The sequence below is a fragment of the Lynx canadensis genome, chromosome C1, assembly GCF_007474595.2.
Source record: "Lynx canadensis isolate LIC74 chromosome C1, mLynCan4.pri.v2, whole genome shotgun sequence".
Taxonomy (NCBI): domain Eukaryota; kingdom Metazoa; phylum Chordata; class Mammalia; order Carnivora; family Felidae; genus Lynx; species Lynx canadensis.
This window is the reverse complement of record NC_044310.1, coordinates 82,820,185-82,843,832: the sequence shown is the minus strand read 5'-3', so window position 1 is coordinate 82,843,832 and position 23,648 is coordinate 82,820,185. Positions and strand designations below refer to the sequence as shown.

The 23,648-nt window shown below is 34.7% G+C and overlaps 1 protein-coding gene across 1 annotated transcript in view; it reads left to right on the top strand.

The window, feature by feature from the left end:
* The window catches only part of DPYD (dihydropyrimidine dehydrogenase), an 863,978-nt gene that overhangs the window by 218,650 nt on the left and 621,680 nt on the right, over positions 1-23,648 (top strand). Inside the window, 1 exon segment of the mRNA XM_030327163.1 lies at positions 4,850-5,011. Coding sequence (XP_030183023.1) covers positions 4,850-5,011 — 162 coding nt within the window.

The window sequence follows — 23,648 nt, the reverse complement described above, 5'->3', positions numbered from 1 at the left end:
TGAAATTCAGTTTATCTGTTTTTCTTTTGTTGCTTGTGCTTTTGTTGTCATATCTAAAAACAATGGCCTAATCCAAAGTCTTAAAGATTTATTCCTATATTGTCTTCTAAGAGTTTTATAGATTCATCTCTAACATCTAGATCTATAATCTATTGTTAGTTAATTTTTATGTATGGTGGACTAGAGATCAACTTCATCCTTTTGCATATTGATATTCAGTTATCACATCATTTTTTGAGGAGAATATTCTTTCTCTATGGAATTGTCTTGGAACCCTTATCAAAAAAATCAGCTGTACATAAATATTAAGGCTCTATCTAGACTGTCAATTCTGTTCTATTGGTTTGTATGTGTATTATTATGCCAATGCCACAATATCTTCTTTACCATAGCTTCATAATAAATTTTGAAAATCAGGAAATGCAATCCTTCCATGTGTGTTCTTATTTTTCAGGGCTGTTTTGCCTATTCTGGTTCCCTTGGATTTTCATACAAATTTGAGGTCAATATGCCAATTTTTGCAAAGAAATCTGCAAGGATTTTGACAAGATTGCTCTAAGCTGTAGGTCAATTTGAAGAGTATCGTTATCCTAGTAATAAGTCTTCTAACTCATAATCGTGGGTCATGGGCTGTCTTTCAATTTATTTAGGTTTTCTTTAGTTTCTTTCATCATTGTTCTATTTTCAGAACATATGTTTCACACATTTTTGGCAAATAAAGTCTAATTTGTATTTTGATTCTCTTATTAAATAGAATTATTTTCTTGATTTCGTTTTTATTGTTTTATACGTTGTGTGTAGAAATACAGTTGATTGTTGTGTATTGATCTTATGCCCTATAAACTGGTTATAGTCACTATTAGTGCTGTATTGGTCAGGGTTCTCCTTGGAAACAGAATGAACATATACATATTCTTGCTCTTACCTTGTTTGTGCTATTCAGGTCTTCAATGGGTTTGTTCATGTCCACTCAGTTGAGTGACAATTAGGGAGAGCAGTTTACAGAGTTTACCAATATAAATCCTAATCTCATATGGAAATGACTTCACAGTGTTTATATGGAAATCCTAATCTCATATGGAATGCCTTCACCCCAAATTAATGTTTAATGTGGGCATCCCATAACAAAGTCAGATTGACACAAAATTAAGCATCACATTGCTAATAATTCTTTAGTGGAATTTAGGATTTTCTATTTACGTGATCACTTCATCTACAAGTAGAAATAGTTTTACTTCTTACTTTCCAATCTGAATAGCTTTTACTTCCTTTACTTGCCAAATTGTTTGATAAAACCTCTGTTACTGTGCTGGATAGAAGCACATCCTTGTATTGTTCCTAATCCTAAGAAGAAAGCTTTCAGTTTTCAGCATAGAGATGTTAGCTATGGTGTTTAAATAGATATCCTTTATTCACCTCTAAAGTGAATTAGTGGCTTTCTCTTTAAGGTCTGTTGTGAGTTTTTATCATGAGGAATATTGGATTTTGTCAAATGCTTTTTCTGCATTTTTGGAGATGATTGTGTGATTTTTGTCCTTTATTCTATTGATGCAGTGTATTATATTAATCGATTTGGGAAGTGATAAACCAACCCTGCGTTCCTGAGATATATTCCATGTATATATTTCGGAACCATTTGTGAAGAATTGGTATGAATTGTTAAATATTTTGTGAGTTTAGGATTTAAGCCCTGTCAGCCTCAAATGCTCTTTGAATCACCTTTACCATCTTAATGATTCCTTATTTATTGAGTGAAGTAAAAATTTTTGAGACATGTACCTTCTGAATGTGTAAGGGTATCCTGTGTTAACTTTTGAAAATTATACTTTGTTGGGATAGTGTTTTACTATTAGCCTCTATCAGTGACACCAGCAAAGGCTTTCACAAAGACAGTGTTAAATACGACCAAATTGGTGGAAGAAACAGATTAATCTCTTGAGTTAAGACAAAAAGACTCTCACCTTATAACAACTTTTCATTGAATTGATGGAAACATAAAAACTAAGGGAAATATTTTTAAAAGTCATCTAATAAATTATAAAGCATAATTAGTGAGCTAGCTACATGCCCTTCAATTTATACTGAAAACAGCTTTTTGTGTTTTACATAAAGATGCATACTATATCTGAAAAATAATACTGCAACTAAATTTTATAATCTATTAGGTAATCACCAGTATTCTTTAGTATTAGAGTATGTCTTGGTCCTTAGGAATATGTGGCCATATATATGACTTTGAATCCTGCCTCTGTCAATTTATATGATCTGTGATCCTTTGGCATATTATTTACCCTTCCTACCTCAGTTTCCTTATTTATAATTTGAATTTTATTACACATTCTTATTATGTATTCAGAAAAAGTGTATTGAAGAACACTTCTTATGTGTTAGACATTGCTGTTGGTTGCTAAGGAGACACACTGAATAAGACAAATACTGTTAAACTGCCATGAACACTATTAAAACCATGTATTAAGACCTATTTTTAGGGGCGCCTGGGTGGCGCAGTCGGTTAAGCGTCCGACTTCAGCCAGGTCACGATCTCGCGGTCCGTGAGTTCGAGCCCCGCGTCGGGCTCTGGGCTGATGGCTCAGAGCCCGGAGCCTGTTTCTGATTCTGTGTCTCCCTCTCTCTCTGCCCCTTCCCCGTTCATGCTCTGTCTCTCTCTGTCCCAAAAATAAATAAACGTTGGAAAAAAAAAAAAGACCTATTTTTAAATGTTTTATTTAGTTATGGAATGTCAGTTTGATTCTTTTTAAATAGATCACAGTATTCTGGTTATATTTTTACTTGTTTCTTCTATTTTGTTTGTCTATTCTTTGTCTGAATTTTTCATCAAGATTATTTTAAAGTCTTTTTCTTCAAACTCCAGTTTCTGTATCAGATGTGTGGGTCTGCTTGATTGATTTATTTTTACACTGATTATCAGGTATTTAATCCTGTCTCATCTCATGCTTAGAAATTTTTGATTGAGTGTTGGACACCTTATATAAGATGATTGATGATAAAGATTAAATAAAGGCCTGGCAACTTGCTGGTAATGTACTGAGGAGTCAAGAAATAGTTAAGGTTATTCTGTTGTTTATTATCATCAGTATTTTATAGCCTCTAGGAATTTATATTATGACGAAGGTTGGACATGGAAGCGATGTGTGTGTTTTCAAAGACTTTCAAAAATATTTTGAATAAAGCAAAAGGAGAAATAAACACATTAGCTCCATGTAGTTAAATGCATTATACCATATCTTCTTTTAAACCATATTTTTACAGAAGTTTTATATTTACAGAAAAGTTGTGAAGATAGATAGTACAGAGAATTCCCATATGGACCTGCCTATTATTTTCTCGATTATTAATATCTGATATTAGGATAGCACATTTCTTACAATTAATGAAACATTATTTATATGTTATTGCTATCTAAAGTCTATGCGTTTTTTGGATTTCCTTAGTTTTTACCTAGTGCCTTTTTGGGAGGGATCCAGGGCCCTGTCCAGAATACATACATACGACAATTAGTTGTCATGTTTCCTTAGGGTTATCTTGAGTTTTATATTTTCTTAAAATTATCCTTATTTTTTTTAATTTTTTAATGTTTATTTATTTTAGAGACAGAGACAGAGCATGAACGGGGGGAGGGACAAAGAGAGAGGGAGACAGAGTCTGAAGCAGGCTCCAGGCTCTGAGCTGTCAGCACAGAGCCCGATGTGGGGCTCGAACTCACCTTGAGATAATGACCTGAGCCAAAGTCAGAAGCTCAACCGACTGAGCCACCCTGGTGCCCCCAAATTATCCTTATTTTTGACGTACTTGACAATTTTGAGGAATACTCGTCAGGTCCAATTCTTACTTTTGATTAGAGAAAAAAATACTTCCAAAATATTCAATTATTCATTCTTAGTAAATAATGATATAGTTGTACAATTTATGAAAAGTTGTGTTCTAAAAACTCTTGATAAAATGAATAGGGTTCTAAGTTATTCTATAATAGTCAAATGTGTGGAAGGGAGTAATAAGAGATGGCCATGTCAAGGTCTGGTCCAGGAGTGCCTGTATAATGAGTTTTATCTGCATCTTTGGTTAATAGTATGTAATTAAAGGATGATAATCAATATAGAGAGTCATAACACAGAGTCTCTCTGGACAAGCCAGATGAAAGAGTGAAAGAGGGCTTAGATGCTTTTAATTTAGTTAAACTGAGGATAAGCTTTTTGTTTCTTTGTTTTTTAAAGTTTTAAGATTTAGGCTTTAAGTTTGTTCAAACATTCTACCAAACTTACCTTTGTTAAACATGAAAAGAATAATTCTTGTCAGAGTAGGACTAGGTGCCTTGTGAAAGAAAACTATTTACAGAACATTTATTTATTTTTAAAAAATGGTTATTTATTTATTTTGAGGAGTGAGGGAAGAGACAGATGGGGGGTGGCAGAGAGATGGGAAGAGAATTGCAAGCAGACTCTGAAATATTAGAGCTCCCCACATGCCCCACAGGGTGCGACCTCACGAGTTGTGAGATCATGACCTGAACCAAAATCAAGAGTCCAGTGCTTAACTGACTGAACCACCTTAGGTATCCCTACAGAACATTTATAATTTAAATTTCAGTTTTCAAAAATTGATTAATTTTGCATTTATTAATACACCATATATTGAATGCTCCCATATGTTAGGTACTCTACTAGTGATTACCTGATATTTCTTCATGGTATAGAGTATTGGAACCTCTGTATCTTATATATGTCTTAATCTTCACTTCAATTACCTAATAAAAATTAGGTCATATTTCCAAGGTGTTTAATGTGCACTGTTAAATAATTTAATTAAATTTTATTTTATTTTATTTTTGTAGAACTATTATGGAGCTGCTAAGATGATTTTTTCTGACAACCCACTTGGTCTGACCTGTGGAATGGTATGTCCAACCTCTGATCTTTGTGTGGGTGGATGCAATTTATATGCCACTGAAGAGGGACCAATTAATATTGGTGGATTGCAGCAGTTTGCCACTGAGGTATGTATGCTGTACATATTGTTTTTCTTTTCACCCACCCCTAAAGCACAGAAATCTTAAAATAACTTTAATCCTTGGTGCTTTATTGATATCCAATATTTGTTTTAATATGAAATTTATTGTCAAATTGATTTCCATACAACACCCAGTGCTCATCCCAACAGGTGCTCTCCTCAATACCCATCACCCACCCACCCCTCCCTCCCACTCCCCATCAACCCTCAGTTTGTTCTCAGTTTTCAAGAGTCTCTTATAGTTTGGCTCCCTCCCTCTCTAACATTTTTTGTTCCTTCCCCTCCCCCATGGTCTTCTGTTAAGTTTCTCAGGATCCACATAAGAGTGAAACCATATGGTATCTGTCTTTCTCTGTATGACTTATTTCACTTAGCGTAACACTCTCCAGTTCCATCCACATTACTACAAAAGGCCATATTTCATTCTTTCTCATTGCCACATAGTACTCCATTGTATATATAAACCATAATTTCTTTATCCATTCATCAGTTGATGGACATTTAGGCTCTTTCCATAATTTGGCTATTGTTGAGAGTGCTGCTATAAACATTGGGGTACAAGTGCCCCTATGCATCAGCACTCCTGTATCCCTTTGGTCAATTCCTAGCAGTGCTATTGCTGGGTCATAGGGTAGGTCTATTTCTAATTTTCTGAGAACCTCCACACTGTTTTCCAGAGTGGCTGCACCAGTTTGCATTCCCACCACAGTACAAGAGGGTTCCCGTTTCTCCACATCCTCTCCAGCATCTATAGTCTTCTGATTTGTTCATTTTGGCCACTCTGGCGTGAAGTGATATCTGAGTGTGGTTTTGATTTGTATTTCCCTGATGAGGAGTGACGTTGAGCATCTTTTTGTGTGCCTGTTGGCCATCCGGATGTCTTCTTTAGAGAAGTATCTATTCATGTTTTCTGCCCATTTCTTCACTGGGTTATTTGTTTTTCGGGTGTGGGGTTTGGTGAGTTCTTTATAGATTTTGGATACTAGCCCTTTGTCCGATATGTCATTTGCAAATATCTTTTCCCATTCCGTTGGTTGCCTTGTAGTTTTGTTGATTGTTTCCTTTGCAGTGCAGAAGGTTTTTATCTTCATGAGGTCCCAACAGTTCATTTTTGCTTTTAATTTCCTTGCCTTCGGGGATGTGTCGAGTAAGAAATTGCTGCGGCTGAGGTCAGAGAGATTTTTCCCTACTTTCTCCTCTAGGGTTTTGATGGTTTCCTGTCTCACATTCAGGTCCTTTATCCATTTGGAGTTTGTTTTTGTGAATGGTGTAAGAAAGTGGTCTAGTGTCACCCTTCTGCATGTTGCTGTCCAGTTCTCCCAGCACCATTTGTTAAAGAGACTGTCTTTTATCCATTGGATATTCTTTCCTGCTTTGTCAAAGATGAGTTGGCCATACGTTTGTGGGTCTAGTTCTGGGGTTTCTATTCTATTCCATTGGTCTATGTGTCTGTTTTTGTGCCAATACCATACTGTGTTGATGATTACAGCTTTGTAGTAGAGGCTACAGTCTGAGATTGTGATGCCTCCTGCTTTGGTCTTCTTCGAAATTACTTTGGCTATTTGGGGTCTTTTTTGGTTCCATACAAATTTTAGGATTGCTTGTTCTAACTTCGAGAAGAATGCTGGTGCAATTTTGATTGAGATTGCATTGAATGTGTAGGTAGCTTTGGGTAGTATTGACATTTTAACAATATTTATTCTTCCAATCCATGAACACAGAATGTTTTTCCATTTCTTTATATCTTCTTCAATTTTCATCATAAGCTTTCTGTAGTTTTCAGCCTACAGATCTGTTACATCTTTGGTTAGATTTATTCCTAGGTATTTTATGCTTCTTGGTGCAATTGTGAAGGGGATCAGTTTCTTTATTTGTCTTTCTGTTGCTTCATTATTAGTGTATAAGAATGCAACATTTTTAATGTGATACACAGCTAAAGTGTGTTTTATACCATAAATAATATTGTTATTCAACAATGACTACATAAATTAAACTTCGTAAAACCATATGTCAAATTAATTATAATCCCAGAAGTTTATTAAAATACTCTGACTGAAAGTTATATAAATAAGAGAATCTGAAAGTAAAATTTATTCATTAACTTTACTTTGTAATGTGGCAGGGACACCCCATTATAAAAAGGCTATTTTGCCTGACTCTTTTTCCTGAAACTCTCTTGAATCCTTATAGCTTGAAATAATATGTCAGTATTATTTTGTGATTTTTTTTAGTAATAGAGGTTGGGGAATTTTCAAAAACCCTGACATTGAATAATATTCTTTAAAATTAAATTTTATAGACTTTTAGAATAGAAGCAGGTGTGTTATTTGGATACTAATTTATAAGGAAATAAAATGAAAGTATTTTTCACCATCACACAAGTTTGAGTCCTAGCTTTCCCTTTTATGAATCCTTTGAAAACAACTGATTATCTGGGGTACCTTATGCTTTCTGGTGTCTTCCGTTTGGAGTCAGCTACCAGATCATTTTCCATGTATCATTTAAATGACCAACTTACATCAAGGTTACAGTAAGATGGTATAATCCTTGTGGTCCATTAGCTAGAATGCCAAATTAAATGCCTTCAACACTAGATTGTTAGTTAATGACTTTCCTCTCTGGTTTTGTCAATTTCAACACAACATATTCTCTCCTTTTTGGACCCTTCACATAATATCTTTCCAGCTTAAGTCTCACTTTGCTTTTAGTAATAAATCAAGGTTACTCCTTCTCTGCTTTCTGACAAGTCAATTCTAATCAAGGGCTCTTGGGAATGAGAAAATAGAAACAGTTTGTTGTGAGTTGTTGCAATAAATTATTGGACTTAATTTCTTTTCTTACCAAATTCAAAATTGTATTAGGCTTATCTTACCATTGTGTGGTATGATCTTTACAACGGAAGAAAATCCTTAGTTGATGGAGAAGATTAACTTGAATTCATCTACATCTTTCTTTGAGGACTCATTGTTTCTTCATTATAGCAGGACAAGCTTGCAAGGATGTCATAAGTGAAAAGTCACACAGTGTGTACATGAACTAAACTGCATTTCAAAACAAAATGTGTTAAAATAATATGGTTACTTTGTTGGTGACCTGGATGATAGAGAGACAGCATTCCTCTGAGAACTCTCACTTGTTTTTTTCCATTGAGGTATAATTGACATGCATTATTATAACAGTTTCAGGTGTACAACATAGTGATTCAACATTTGTATACATTGTGAAATGATAATTACAGTAAATCTAGTACCATCTGTCACCATACAAAGTTAATGCAATGTTATTGACTATATTCCCCATACTATACATCACTTCCCATGACTTACTTATTTTATAACTGGAAGTTTGTACTTCTTGATCCCCTTCACCTATTTCTTGCTCTCAGCACCAGTTTGCTCTGGTAACCACCAAACTCTTTTCTGTATCTGTAAGTCTAGGTTTTGTTCTGTTTGTTTTGTTTTAGATTCCATGTGTTAGTGAAATCATGTGGTATATGTCTTTCTCCATCTGACTTATTTAACTTGGCATAATACTCTCAATATCCATCCATCTTATAGCAAATGACAAGATTTCATTCTTTTATATGCCAGTAATATTCCATTGTATATACATATTACAGTTTCTTTATCCACTGATTTGTTGATGGACATGTAGGTTGTTTCCATATCTTGGCCGTTATGAGTAATAATGCAATGCACATAAGGTGCATATATTTTTGAATTAGTATTTTATTTTTCTTTAAATAGTACCTAGTAGTAGAATTGTTTGATCATATGGTAGCTCTGTCTTTAGTTTTTTGATGAACCTCTATAATATTTTTCATAATGGCTGCACCAATTTATGTTCTCACTAACAGTGCACAAGGATTACCTTTTCCACACGTCCTTGCCAACACTTGTTATTTTTTTCTCTTTTTGATAATGGCCTTTCTGACGTGTGTAAGGTGGTATCTCATTGTGGTTTGATTTTCATTTCATTGATGACTAGTAATATTGAACATCTTTTTATATGCCTGTTGGCCATCTGCATTTTTTTTGGGAAATGTCTATTTGGGTCCACTGCTTATTTTTTTGTATTTTTTATAAAGTTTATTTATTTTAAGAGAGAGAGAGAGAGAGAGAGAGAGCACGAGCAGGGGAGAGACAGAGAGAGAGGGAGAGAGATAATCCCAAGCAGGCTCTGCACTGTCAGTGCAGAGACCAACATGGGGCTTGAACTTATGAACTGTGAGATCATGATCTAGGCTGAAACCAAGAGTTGGATGCTTAACTGACTGAGCCACCCAGGCACCCCTGCTTATTTTTTAATTGAATTGTTTGGAGTTTTTTGTTATATAATTCAATATGTATGCTTTATATATTTTGGATATTAATCCCTTATTGGATATATGATTTACAAACATCTTCTCCCACTCAGTAGATTGTCTTCATTTTGTTGATATTTTTTTTTGTTTGCTATGCAGAAGCTTTTTAGTTTGACATAGTCTCTTTTGCTCATTCATTTATTTTATTTTTGCTTTTGTTTCCTTTGTCTTTTGATTCACATCTAAAAATAAAATCATTCAGGTCAATGTCAATGAGTTTGCAACCTATGTTTTCTTGTAGCAGTTTTATGCTTTTGGTCTTACATTCAAGTATTTAATCCATTTTGAGTTTACTTTTTATATATGGTGTAAGAAAATGGTCCAGTTTCATTCCTTTGCATGTAGCTGTCCAGTTTTTCCAACACCTTTTATTGAAGAGACTGTCTGTGGTTTTATTTTGGGGCTCTCCATTCTGTTCTGTTGATATATGTGTCTGTTTTTGTCCATATATGTGTCCATTTTGTTTAGATTACTATAGCTTTGTAGTATAGTTTGAAATCAGAGAGTGTGATACCTCCAACTTTGTATTTACTTCTCAAGCTTGTTTTGGCTATTGGGGGGTCTTTTGTGGTTTTGTATTAATTTCAGAATTATTTCGTCTAGTTTTGTGAAAAATACCATTGGAGTTTTGATAGAGATTGCATTGAATCTTTAGATTGCTTTGGGTAATATAGGCATTTTAACAATACTAATTCTTTCAGTCCATGAACATTAATATCTTTCTGTTTGTGTCTTCTTCAGTTTGTTTCATTAATGTCTTATAATTTTCAATGTACAGGTGTTTCCCCTCCTTTGTTAAATTTGGTTTTAGGTATTTTATTCTTTTTGATGGGATTTGGATGGGATTGTTTTCTTCATTTCTTTCTCTGGTAATTTGTTATTAGTGAATATAAACAACAATTTTTCTTTTTTAATTTTTTAATGTTTATTTTTGAGAGACAGAGTGTGAGCAGGGGAGGGGCAGAGAGAGAAGAAAACACAGAATCTGGAGGAGGCTCTATGCTCTGAGCTATCAGCACAGAGCCTAACATGGGGCTCGAACACACGAACTGTGAGATCATGACCTGAGCTGAAGTCAAACACTTAACTGACTGAGCCAATCAGGCACCCCTAAACAACATATTTTTCTATATTAATTTTATATTCTGAAACCTTACTGAGTTCATTTATTAGTTCTAACAGTTTTTTGTTGGAGTCTTTAGGGTTTTCTATATAGTATTGTGTCTTCTGCAGATAGTAACAGTTGTACTTCTTTCTTTCCAGTTTAGATGCTTTTTAGTTCTCTTGCCTGATTGCTGTGGATAGGATTTCCAATACTAAGTTGGATAAAGGTGGGAAGAGTGAGCATTCTTGTCTGTTATGGTCTTAGAGCAAAAGCTTTGAACTTTACACCATTCAGTATGATGTTAGCTGTGGGCTTGTCAATGAGACCTGTAGTATGTTGAGATACATTCCTTCTATATGCATTTTTTTAGAGTTTTTATCATAAAAAGTTAGAGAACTTTATGGAATACTTTGCATTTATTGAGATGATCATATAATTTTTATTTTTCAGTTTGTTAATGTGGTGTATTTCATTGATTTGTAGATGTTGAAAAAATCCTTGCATTTGTGGGATAAATGCCATTTGATCACGATGAATGATCCTTTCAATGTATAGTTGAATTCAATTTGCCAATATTTTGTTAAGGATATTTGCATCTATGTTCATCATAGATATCAACCTGTAATGTTTTCTTTGTGTGTATCCTTGTGTGGTTCAGGTAACAGGATAATGGTCACCTCCTGAAATGAGTTTGGAAGACGTTCCTTCTCATCAATTTTTTTGGAAGAGTTTGGGAATGATATGTATCAAAGCTTTCAGTGGTTGGTAGAATTAACCAGTGAAGCCATCTGATCCTGGACTTTTGTTTATGGGGAGTTTTCTGATTACTGACTCAGTGTCCTTACTAGTAGATAGTCTGCTCAGATTTTCTATTTTTCCAGGATTCAGTGTTAGAAAATTATGAGTCTCTGTTAATTTATCCATTTCTTCTAGCTTGTCCATTTTGTTGGCATACAGTTGTTCATAGTAGTCTTATGATCTTTTGCTATTTCTATGGAATCAGTTGAAACTTCTCTTTTATTTATGATTCATTTATTTGAGCTGTCTCTCTCTTCTATTTCCTTTTTTTAGTCTATTTCATTTATTTCCACTTCGATCTCTATTATTCTCTTATAGAACTTCTAATAACTTGTGATTTTTTATGTTCTTATTTTTGTAATTTCTTTAGGGGTGATATTAAGCTTTCTACTAGGGATTTTTCTTGTTTCTTGAGGTAGCCCTGTATTGCCATGAACTTCAATCTTAGAACCACTTGTAAGGCATCTCATAAATTTTGATATGTCATATTTCTGTCTTCATTTGCTCCAGATATTTTGTTTTTATTTCTTCTTTGTTTTTTCTATGACCCAGTAGTTTTTCAGTATCATGTTGTTTAATTTCCATTCTTTTATATTTTTTTCCATTTTCTTCTTGTAATTGATTTCTAGTTTCATAGCTTTGTGGTTCAAAAAAATGCTTGATAAGATTTCAGTCTTCTTTAATTTATTGAGACTTGTTTGTGGCCTAACATGATGTATCCTGGAGAATATCCCATGTACATTTGACAAAAATGTGTATCTTGCTGCTTTTGGATGGAATGTTTTGTATATATCTATTAAGTTCATCTGGTCTAATAGTCATTTAAGACCAATATTTCCTTATTGTTTTTTTTGTTTAATTAATCTATCCAATGATATAAGTGGGGTGTTAATGTACTCTACTATTATTTTATTGCTGTAGATTTCTTCTTTATAAATGTTATATCCTTTTGCCGACTTGACTCCTTTATTATTGGGTAGTGCCCCTCTTTGTCTTTTATTACAGTCTTTGTTCTAATGCTTCTTTATATATATATATATATATATGACTGTAGCTATGCCAACTTTATTTTTATTTTAAGTTTATTTATTTTTGAGAGAGAGAGAGAATGCAAGCAGGGAGGAACAGAGAGAGAGGATGAGAGAGAGAGAGAGGAGAGAGAGAGAATCCCAAGCAGGCTCTGCACTGAGAGTGCTGAGAGCATAGAGCCTGATGTGGGGCTTGAACACACCAACTGGGAGATCATAACCTGAGCCTAAATCAAGAGTTGGACACTTAACAGACTGAGCCACCCAGGTGCCCCCCATGCGATATCTTTTTTTATACCTTCACTTTCAATCCATGTGTCCTTACTTCTGACGTGAATCTCTCATAGGCAGTATAAAGATGCATCTTATTTTTTACCCATTCATCCACTCTATGTCTTTTGATTGGAGAAATTAATCTACTTATATTTAAAGTAATTATGATAGGTATGTACTTACTGCTACTGATTTATTGCTTTTTTCAAGTTGTTTAAGTATTTCCCCCCTGAGTCTCTTGTCTACTCTATCTCTCCTCTTTTGTGGTTTGTTGGCTTCCTTTAATGTTGTGTTTAGATTGCTTCCTCATTTTCTTTGGTGTATTTATGTTTTTGATTTGTGGTTATTTTAAGGTTCACGTATATCATCCTATGTGTATTACACTTTTTTAAGTTGTAGCGAAGTAAGTTTAAATGCATTCTAAATCTCTACCTTTTTTACTCTCCCCAGCAAACTTTATATTTTTAGTGTCACATTTTATATCTTTTTATTTTGTGTATTAGCTATTATTTTTTTCAAATTTTAGTACTTTAGCTTTGGTCAGTCCACTACCTTTAATATATTTACCTTTTCCAGTAAGATTTTTACCTTTGTACGTTTTCCTTTTATTAATCAGTGTCATTTCTTTTCAGCTTGAGAAGTTCCTTTAATATTTTTTGTAAGACCAGTTTAGTAATGCTGAACATTTTTGGCTTTTTTTTGTATTGAAAGCCCTTTTTCTCTCTCTCAATTCTGAATGATAACCTTGCTGGGTAGGCTTTTCTTAGTTTGAAGTTTTTCTCCTAGCACTTTGAATATGTCATGTCGCTTCTTTTTGTCTTACAGTTTCTCCTAAGAAATTTGCTGATATTCTCATGGGATTTCCTTTGTATGTAGCAATTTGCTTTTTTCTCTTGCTACTTTTAAGATTCTCTGTTTATCTTTAAGTATATATTTTTTATTTTCTTAATGTTTACTTATTTTTGAGAGGGAGGGCAGAGAGAAAGGGAGACACAGAATCTGAAGCAGGCTTTAGGCTCTGAGCTGTCAGCACAAGCCTGACGCAGGGCTTAAACTCACTGACTGCAATCATGACCTGAGCCAAAGTCAGACACTTAACCGACTGAGCCACTGAGGCGCCCCAATCCTTAAGTATATTTTAATTATAATTTTAATTTTAATTATAATGTGTCTTGGTGTGGCTCTTCTTGGATTCATCTAAATTGGAAATCTCTCAGCTTCTTGGACCTAGGTGTCTTTTAGGGAACTTTACATCTTCTTCCCCTTTTTCTTTTCTCCTCTGCCAATGCCTTCATCTCCAGAGAGAGTTACCACTATCCCCTTCCCCTCTGGCAGTTGCTTTTAGATTAGTAAATAAATCTCTTCACCTCTGAGAGAAGTGTTCAAATTGCTATTTTTTTCATTGGGTTTCAGGATGAGTGGGACTGCATTCCTTTAAAGAGGAAATCTCAATTTTTTATATCATTTTGGGTCCCTTGGACTTCAGACACTCTCTTTTTCTAAATTAGATGTTTTAGGGGTTCATCTCAGTGGTATGGATCCCAGAAGTTGAGGTGCTTGATGTGGGACACCAGCCCTTCACTCATTTAGGGGAAGCACTGAACTGGTGAGAAGCCTCCCTTTTATATGTTGCTGCAACAGGGGTAGGTTTTTTGTTAAGACCATATCTGCTCTCCTGCCTGCCTCAATATAGTCTTTTTACCCTTTGTTTGTGGAGAATAACATCATCTAGTATTTCGATATTTTTCAGAGGGAAATGATTCATATATAACTTTAGATTTTGTCTGTCCATGGGAGGGGGTGAGTTCAGAATCTTCCTATTCCACCATCTTGCAGAAGTCCCCCTTTTCAACCCTCATTCGTTTTTAATGAAGTTCCTTCCTCCTCTTCCCAAAGTAAAATTGTTTGGTTGGTTTTGTTTGTGTGTTTTGTTTTGTTTTGTTTTGTTTTGTTTTTTTAAGACATAGCATAGATTAGAATGGCATCAAATGCATTTTAAGTGATTTGTGGAGTTTAAAAAAGGAATGTATCTTTTATACTTCAATTATACTTTACAAAAAAATGGCTTCAAATATATCTGTCAAATCATAAATTAGTCTTGTAATGGAACTACGAAGAAAAGCTCTTTCTCTTTTTTTTTTTAAGTTGGCCTCAGTGCAAGATACTTTATAAAATTTTGTATTCATAAGTCAGTGGATGGTTTACTTGAAATTACCCAACTGCCAGTGTTGTTATGAAGACAAGCAAAACACAAACAACGTATTAATTGACTGCCAATGAAAAGAAAAAGTATAATGTGCAAAATGCTATTCTTTAAAACTACTAAACTATTGATATGAGTACTTAAGTTGAAGTAGAACATGATGTAAGTACTTTTATTTATTTTAGTTTGATAGAACAGTGATTGATTTTTGACCTTTAACGAAATATGGATCTATTTTTCAACCAAATTAAGGAAAGGTTAGGAAAGCAGACTAAAATAGTATGATACTTTTCAAATTTGTTTTTCCTATAATTTATAAGTTATTTTGAAAATATCAACTTTGTAGTCTGCCATTATTGGTTAAATCCATACCTTATACTTTTCTATTTGAACATGGGCATATGGAACCTAGAGAATGTAATAGAAAAGAAATAAATCACACAAAGGATAGCCTGCAGTAGAATCAGGAGACCACCTGCTTTTTTGTTGTTGTTCTGTCTTGTCATTATTATTCAATACCTTGCTATCCCCACATTTGCAGTCACCTTGCTTCAGACACTTTTGTGTGCCTGTGGGACAAATAGGCTGTGGGTGATTCTGACTCCCTAGGAAGCGGTTTTTCCTAGTTCAATTAGATATAACAATATTACCTCAATAAAGTAACATGGAAATAATAGTTTGGTGTGGATTTTCTTTTCAATCTCATGAGGGTTTTAAAATTTTTCTACACAAATGTAGCCCTTAATATTGCTGGTCCAGCAAATTATGAATTTTTGGAAATATATTAGAATTGTTAGAATATATAACAATTGTGGAATTGTTATCTGAAAACATTGTTTGGTTTTCACAATAAACATTCTATGAGACTATTCATTTTAATATGTATCAAATATACTGTTTTATGTGGCATATACTTCTTGGCATTGCATGTTTAATTTTGTTTTTATACTTTTAGTTAAGAATGGGACTCACAAATGGAATTCCAGAGTAAATCAGATGACTCACTGAGAACCAAACTACGCTTTAGATTTTTTTAAATTGTATTTCCCAGTAGGTTTTTTATATCACCTTTCATTTGATATAACCTAGTTCTTGTCTTACCATCATACTGTATCCATCATCATACACTACTTTTATTTCTTTATTTTACTGGTTAGACACAATTCATATCAAATCGATCAGTGTCTAAAGTACAATAAAAATACAATAATGCAATTCCAATAGCCAGGTATTATAAGCCTACATTAAGAGACATTTTATAATTATGTAAATTACATCAACATTTATATTTTGCTTGAATACTACAGTATATTTGTTGGAAAATTGGAAATGAAGGAGGAACAATGCTTACTTGAGTTAATTGTGATTTAATAAGACAAATCTTATTTCCATCATAACTTCATTTTGAATGTGGAGGTCACTAAAAGCTTAAAGTTTTGGGGCGCCTGGGTGGCGCAGTCGGTTAAGCGTCCGACTTCAGCCAGGTCACGATCTTGCGGTCCGTGAGTTCGAGCCCCGCGTCGGGCTCTGGGCTGATGGCTCGGAGCCTGGAGCCTGTTTCCGATTCTGTGTATGCCTCTCTCTCTGCCCCTCCCCCGTTCATGCTCTGTCTCTCTCTGTCCCAAAAATAAATAAATGTTGAAAAAAAAATTAAAAAAAAAAAAAAGCTTAAAGTTTTGCCTTCTACAAGCATATAGGGGAAAATACAGAAACATGTTCATAATATAGAGTATTGCATGTTCTCTCAAATAATATATTTTTGAGGTACATTTCAATTGTCAAGTAGAAGAGTAGAGACAAAGAAAAAGAGTAAGTATTATTCTCAAATTAAAACCATTACCAAAAAAATACATAAACTGAAATGTGAGACTGGATATACTCTGTGTATGTTGATTGTTTTATAAGTAAGATAATCAAATGACTGATATACTATAAAGAGTGAGCAAGGACATTATTAATAATTAATTCAGTGCATCAGGCACAAACCAGGATTATCCCAGGCAAACTGGGTTGTATAAAAATTCAGTGTAGTAAGTTCCCACTAGGTAAGGATTCAGTTAATGAAACAAACATTGGTTGAGCATTGATTAGAATTAAGTGTTGTTATAGGCTACTTCTGAACTGCAGGGCCTGAGAAACTGCAGTGTTTCTCAGGAAATAACATAAGCCAACAACTAAAATTTTGTAGCAAACTTAATAAGACATATTGCATTTCCATTAGGGTCTTTGGACTGATAATTCAGTCTTCATTAGTTTCTGGTTTTAGAGGTGATTAGACCTTAGTACAAAGGAAAGGATCAGGCAGGGGGAAATGTGGAGTTACAAAAGTATACTATACTTGCATAGCATTTCAGTGCATTTTTGTAATATTTCACTGTAAAATGTTGACAAACCATCCTGGAGACATGTAAACTAGGTAATATTTTCCCAATTTCAGTCATAAAGAAACTAAGAGTCAAAGTGATTGAAAAATAGTTAACATTAAGCAAACTTCTGTTGCCCTGGACAGTGTTAGGTACTTCACTTAGAATTTAACTAATCTGCAAAATAACACTTCAGGTGGATGTTATCCTGTCTATTCTTTGCAACCCAGGGATCCATGAAATTAGTAACTTCCCCAAACTCACATTTAATAAAGGTAGATCTAGAATACAATGCTAGTGCTTTAATTTCCGTCATTTCTCAGACTCTCACATGCCCCAGATGTTGTCATCCATACAAACCCATTGTAAATGGAGGTTTTCTGGCTGCAAGTTCAGAGTATTGGACTTTCTTAGTTTAGCAACATTTATCTCAGTCACTGTACCTCACAACTCACAAAATGAGGTTCTGTGTGAAGAAGGTTCTGTGCTTCTGTATGAAGCAGCTATATTAAAATAGGTTGTTAAGATGAATGCATGTAGCTTAGTTATTTCTTTTGTTTCTGCATGTTACTAGAAAGCCTTTATTTTATTTATTATTTTTTTGGCCAGTTAAGAATTATTGTATATACAGGGGCCAGGTTTTGTGGGGCATAAGATGATAAACTTGGGGTTCCTTCTATAATAAAAAATTACAAAAAAAACACTACTATAACATTTAGATACAGTGCTTTGAAAGGGGCCCAGGCTATGAGGGGCCATGAAGCTTAAGATTATATCTTAAGTTTTATTTTAATTTGGAAAGCCTCAGCCTGATTTGATGATAGCTGGTCTATAAGTAAATTTAGGAACGAGCCTAGCACATTTATGATACAGATTGACAAAGTGGTCAATAAAATCTGTCAGTTCAGGTACCTAATCTAAAACTAAGATAAATTACCATGATAGTGAATAATAAACAATATTTATGGCTAATCCCATTTGCAGGTCATTTATAAATAGAATATGGATTAGAGAATAACTTTTAGATTAATTACATCTCAATCTTGCCTTATTGTCCCAAACTTGAATCATCTTTGAATAAAATTTCTCAAATACTACTCCTATTTATTGCCAGAATTACTGGTGTTTTGTGAATACAGTTTGTACAAAAAAATAATAATTATTTCCGGGAGAAATACGATGTACATGAAAAATGTACACTGAACAGTAATAACATCAATAATTTGTACCATAGTGAAATGTAGCTCTTGTGGATGCAAATACAAGTAATATCTGTTAAGGCTTGATTTGTGTCTCTCCTTTTGTTCTTAATGCAGTGGTTAATAGAAGAGAACAATGTCTTGATAGATTTCACTACATATCTGACATTACTCTCCAAAATACTTTAGAAATCTATTAAGACTACTCAGTGCTGGCACAATGATTGATAATAAAACTGTAGGACTAGATATATTGCTAGATGACTTTTATCACAATATTTTAGTTTATTTTAAAACTACTTATCACTATCTAGACCTTTAAGACATAAAAATAAGTTTCCAAGATTTGGGCAATAACTTTGAAATGTACCAGAATTATATACTTGTTAAGATTATTTGCTATGACTTTTTTTCCCCTGAATTTTTTTTTTCTTAAGTCCAAATACATACTCTTGCGGTCAGCTTACAGTTTAGATTGATGTATTTTTATTGGTTTGAGTTTTAACAACTTAAAAATACATATTTTCATAAATATATTTGATGACTAGAAGTATAAAAAAGTAGAAAACAGTGATATTATAATAATATGGGTCGCTTGTAAGAGGCATGAGTTAAGATGTAAATAACCCAGAGAGAATTCACATGGTGGAGCAGCATGGAAACCCTGAACTCTTCTCATCCCTGAAATGCATCCAGATCAGCATCAAACCATTTTGCACACCTAGGAAATTGATCTGAGGATAAACACAACAATCTGCATAACTTCAGGCACATAACTCAGCAGGTACATGGATTGGAAAGGTTAATTGGGGGAGAGGAAAGCTGTAGAGGGTAGGGAGCTGTTTTTGCAGAGAGAGAACAGACAAAGAGAAAGGGGGAGAGTGGTGTGCTGGGATCATGCAAGAAAAGCAGTCCTCTAAAAGTAGCTTTTAGAGAGAAAGAGAGAGTGAAAACAGTCTCAGCGGACTGAACAAGAAATCTGTTCCCCAAAACCATTGATAGAAAGAAAGTTGAAGGTTTTGATACCATTAAGATTCTATAAACAGTGGAGCACAGCAGAAATTCTAGAGCTCAGTGCCTGGTGGTGCTCTGCTGAGGAAATAAGGTGAATCACCAGGAGCAGGCAGTGTGGTCTGAGAGGTCCGTTTGCCACACGAGGAGAAGCAGTTCCTTTGCTTGGAGAGCACTTGGTAGAGGCAATACAGCCTCCCCACAGGCAAAGATCCCAGCAGACCCTGGAGAGCAGCCACATTTGCTGGCATTGGGACAAAGACACCAGAGTGTGGTGAAAACTAGCACCAGCTGTGTGTTGTGGTTGCCATCATCTCTGAACCTCTACTGTTGCACGCTGCACAATCACACAAACATTCTCTGGGCAAGCCGGCACCGGCCATTGCTCAGCAAGAACCTTCTTTAGAGAGTCCGCATGGGTCCAAGCCACGGGGGTCTCTGAAGTATGGGATTTTGAAACACAACCCCATCTGAGATGAAACTCTGGAGGGAGATGCCACCTGGCATGTCCATGTTCACCTAGACATGGACAGGGCAGAGGCAGGGAGTGGACAGAGGCCTAAGACGAATGAGGGGTGCTTGATCGCAGGTTGGTGAGAGTGCAAAATTCCTGTGCCAGAGACTAAGGACCTAGGTGAAGCCATTTCCACCTCTCCCACTCGCACATGCACACCACACTGATCCACCGCAATAACCTAATCAGTGCCGCCTAGTGGAGAATGGAGCCATTACACCAAGTCATGCCCAACTGTGCCCTCTGAGCTATTTTAGTATATAAATTTTGTTTTTATTTTTAAATTTTTTCTTACCTTTTTTTCTTTCCCTTTTTTCTCTATTAAGCTTCTTTCAATAAGCAGACTAAACCACACCTAGGATCTAGCTTCTTTTATTTGATTTTTTGTTTTGTTTTTAATTTTTTAATTTTTATTTATTTTTTAAATTATTTTTAAAATTTTTATTTATTACTTTATTCATTTTTGTCTTCTTCCAAAATGACAAAATGAAGGAATTCACCCCAAAAGAAAAAGGAGGAAAAATGACAGCCAGGGCCTTAATCAACACAGATATAAGCAAGATGTCTGAACTAGAAGTTAGAAGCATGATAATAAAAATACTAGTTGGGGTTGAAAAAATCATAGAATCCCTTTCTGTGGAGATAAAAGAAATAAAATCTCATCAGGATGAAGTTAAAAATGCTATAACCAAGATAAAATCTTGAATGGATACCACAACAGCGAGGATGGATGAAGCAGAGCAGCACATCAGCGATTTAGATGACAAAATTCTGGAGAATAATGAAGCAGAAAAAAAAGGGAAACAAAGGCAAAAGAGAACAATACAAGACTTAGAGAACTCAATGACTAATTAAAAAGAAATAACATCCTAGGGGCACCTGGATGGCTAAGTGTTCGACCCTTGGTTTCAGCTCAGGTTATGATCTCATGGTTTGTGAGTGTAAGCCCCACATCAGGCTCTGCATTGCCAGTGTGGAGCCTGCTTGGGATTCTTTCTCACTTCCTCTCTCTCTGACCCTCCCTGCTTGCTTTCTCATTCTCTCCAAGTAAATAAATAACCATTAAAAAAAAACAAACAAACAAACAAACAAAAAATCTGAGTCATAGGAGTCCCAGAAGATGAAGAGAGAAAAAAGTACAGAAGGTTTATAGTGGAAAACTGTCCTACTTGGGGGAAAGACACAGACATCAAAATCCAAGAATCACAGAGAACTCCCATTAGAGTCAACAAAAACTGACCACCACCAAGGCATATCATAGTCAAATTCACAAAATAGACAGACAAGGAAAGAATTATGAAAGTGCCAAGGGGAAAAAAAAGTCCTTAACCTATAAGGGAAGACAGATCAGGTTTGCAGAGAAACTTGGCAGGCCAGAAAGGAGTGGCAGGATATATTCAATGGCTAAATTGGAAAAAATATACAGCCAAGAATTCTTTATCCAGCAAGGTTCTCATTCAAAATAGAATAAGAGATAAAGAGATTCCCAGACAAACAAAAACTAAAGGAGTTCATGACCACTAAAACGGTCTTGCAAGATATTTTAAGGGGGACCATTTTGGTGGAGAAAAGATGAAACAAAACGAAAAGACCAAAAGCAGCAAAGACTGGAAAGGACCAGATAGCATCATCAGAAACATCCACTCAACAGGCAACACAATGGCACTAAATACATATCTCTCAGTACTCACTCTAAATGTCAGTGGTCTCAATGCTCCCATAAAAACACATAGGGTATCAGAATGGATAAGAAAAGAAGACCCATCTATATGCTGCTTATAAGAGACTCATTTTAGACCTAAAGACACCTGTAAATTGAAAGTAAGTGGATGGAGAACCATCTATCATGCTAATGGTCATCCAAAGAAAGCTGGTGTAGCCATACTTAAATCAGACAGACTAGATTTTGAACTAAAGACAGGAACAAGAAATGAAGAAGGACAATAAATCATATTTAAGGGGTCTGCCACCAAGAGGATCTAACAATTGTACATATTTATGCCCCCATTGTGAAAGAACTCAAATATATAAATCAATTAATCACAAACATGAAGAAACTCATTGGTAGCATTACCATAATAGTAGGGAATTTGTAAATTTGGAAATTTTAAAAAACCATTAATACTTGGAGATTAAAGAACATCCTGCTAAAGAATTAATGGGTTAACCAAGACAATAAAGAGGAAATTAAAAAGTACTTGGAAGCCAAGGAAAATGAAAACACAACAACCCCAAACCTCTGGGATACAGCAAAGGCAGTTATAAGAGGGAAGTATATAGCAATCCAGGCATTCTGAAAGAAGGAAGAAAGGTTCCAAATGATGAACCTAAACTTATACCTATGGGGCTGAAAAAAGAACAGCAAATAAAGCCTAAAAACCATCAGAAGAAGGGAAATAGTAAAGATTAGAGCAGAAATCAATGATATTAAAAAAAAAAGTAGAAGAGCTCAATGAAACCAAGAGCTGATTCTTTTAAACAGTTTACAAAATTGATAAAAACTTAGCCATATTGATCAAAAAGAAAAAGAAAAGGACCCAAATAATTAAAATCACAAATGAAAGAAGAGAGATCACAACCAACACCACAGATATAGAAACAATAAGAGAATATTAGGAGCAATTATATGCCAACACACTGGGCAATCTGGAAGAAATGGACAGATTTCTAGAAATATAAAAACTACCAAAACTGGAAAAGGAAGAAATAGAAAATTTGAACAGACCCATAAACAGTAAAGAAACTGAATCAGTAATCAAAAATCTCCCAGCAAATAAGAATCTAGGGCTGGATGGCTTTCAAGGGGGAATTCTACCAAACATTTAAAGAAGAGTTAACACCTATTCTTTTGAAGCTGTTTCAGAAAATAGAAATGGGAGGAAAACTCCCGAACTCATACTACAAGGCCAGCATTACCTTGATTCCAAAACCAGACAAAGACCTCACTAAAAAGGAGAACTATAGACCAATTTCCCTGATCAACTGGGTGCAAAAATTCTCAGTAAGGTACTAGCCAACCGGATGCAACAATTCTTTAAAAGAATTATTCACCATGATCAAGTGGCATTTATTCCTGGGATGCAGGACTGGTTCAATATCCACAAATTAATCGATGTAATACATTATATTAATAAAGGATAGGAATGACTTGATCCTCTCAATGGATGCTGAAAAATCATTTGACAAAATACAGCATCCTTTCTTGATAAAAACCCTCAAGAAAGTAGGGATAGAAGGATCATACCTCAAGATCATAAAGACCATATATGAAAGACCCACTGCTAATATCATCCTCAATGTGGAAAAATTGAATGCTTTCCTCCTTAGGCCAGGAACACGACAAGAATAGCCATTCTCACCACTGTTATGCAACAGTGTTTGAAGTTCTAGCTTCAGCAGTCAGACAACACAAAGAAATTAAAAGGCATCCAAATTGGCAAGGAAGAAGTCAGATTTTCACTCTTTGCAGATGACATGATACTCTATGTGGAAAACAAAAAAGACTCCATCAAAAAACTGCTATAACTGATACATGAATTCAGCAACATTGCAGTATATAAAATCAATGTACAGAAACTTGTTGCATTTCTATACAGTAATGAAACATCAGAAAGAGAAATCAAGGAATTGATCCCATTCACAATTGCACCAAAAAACATAAATTACCTAGGAATAAACCTAACCAAAGAGATGGAAAATCTATACACTTAAAATTATAGAAAGCTTATGAAACAAAGAGGACACAAAAAATGGAAAAACATTCCAT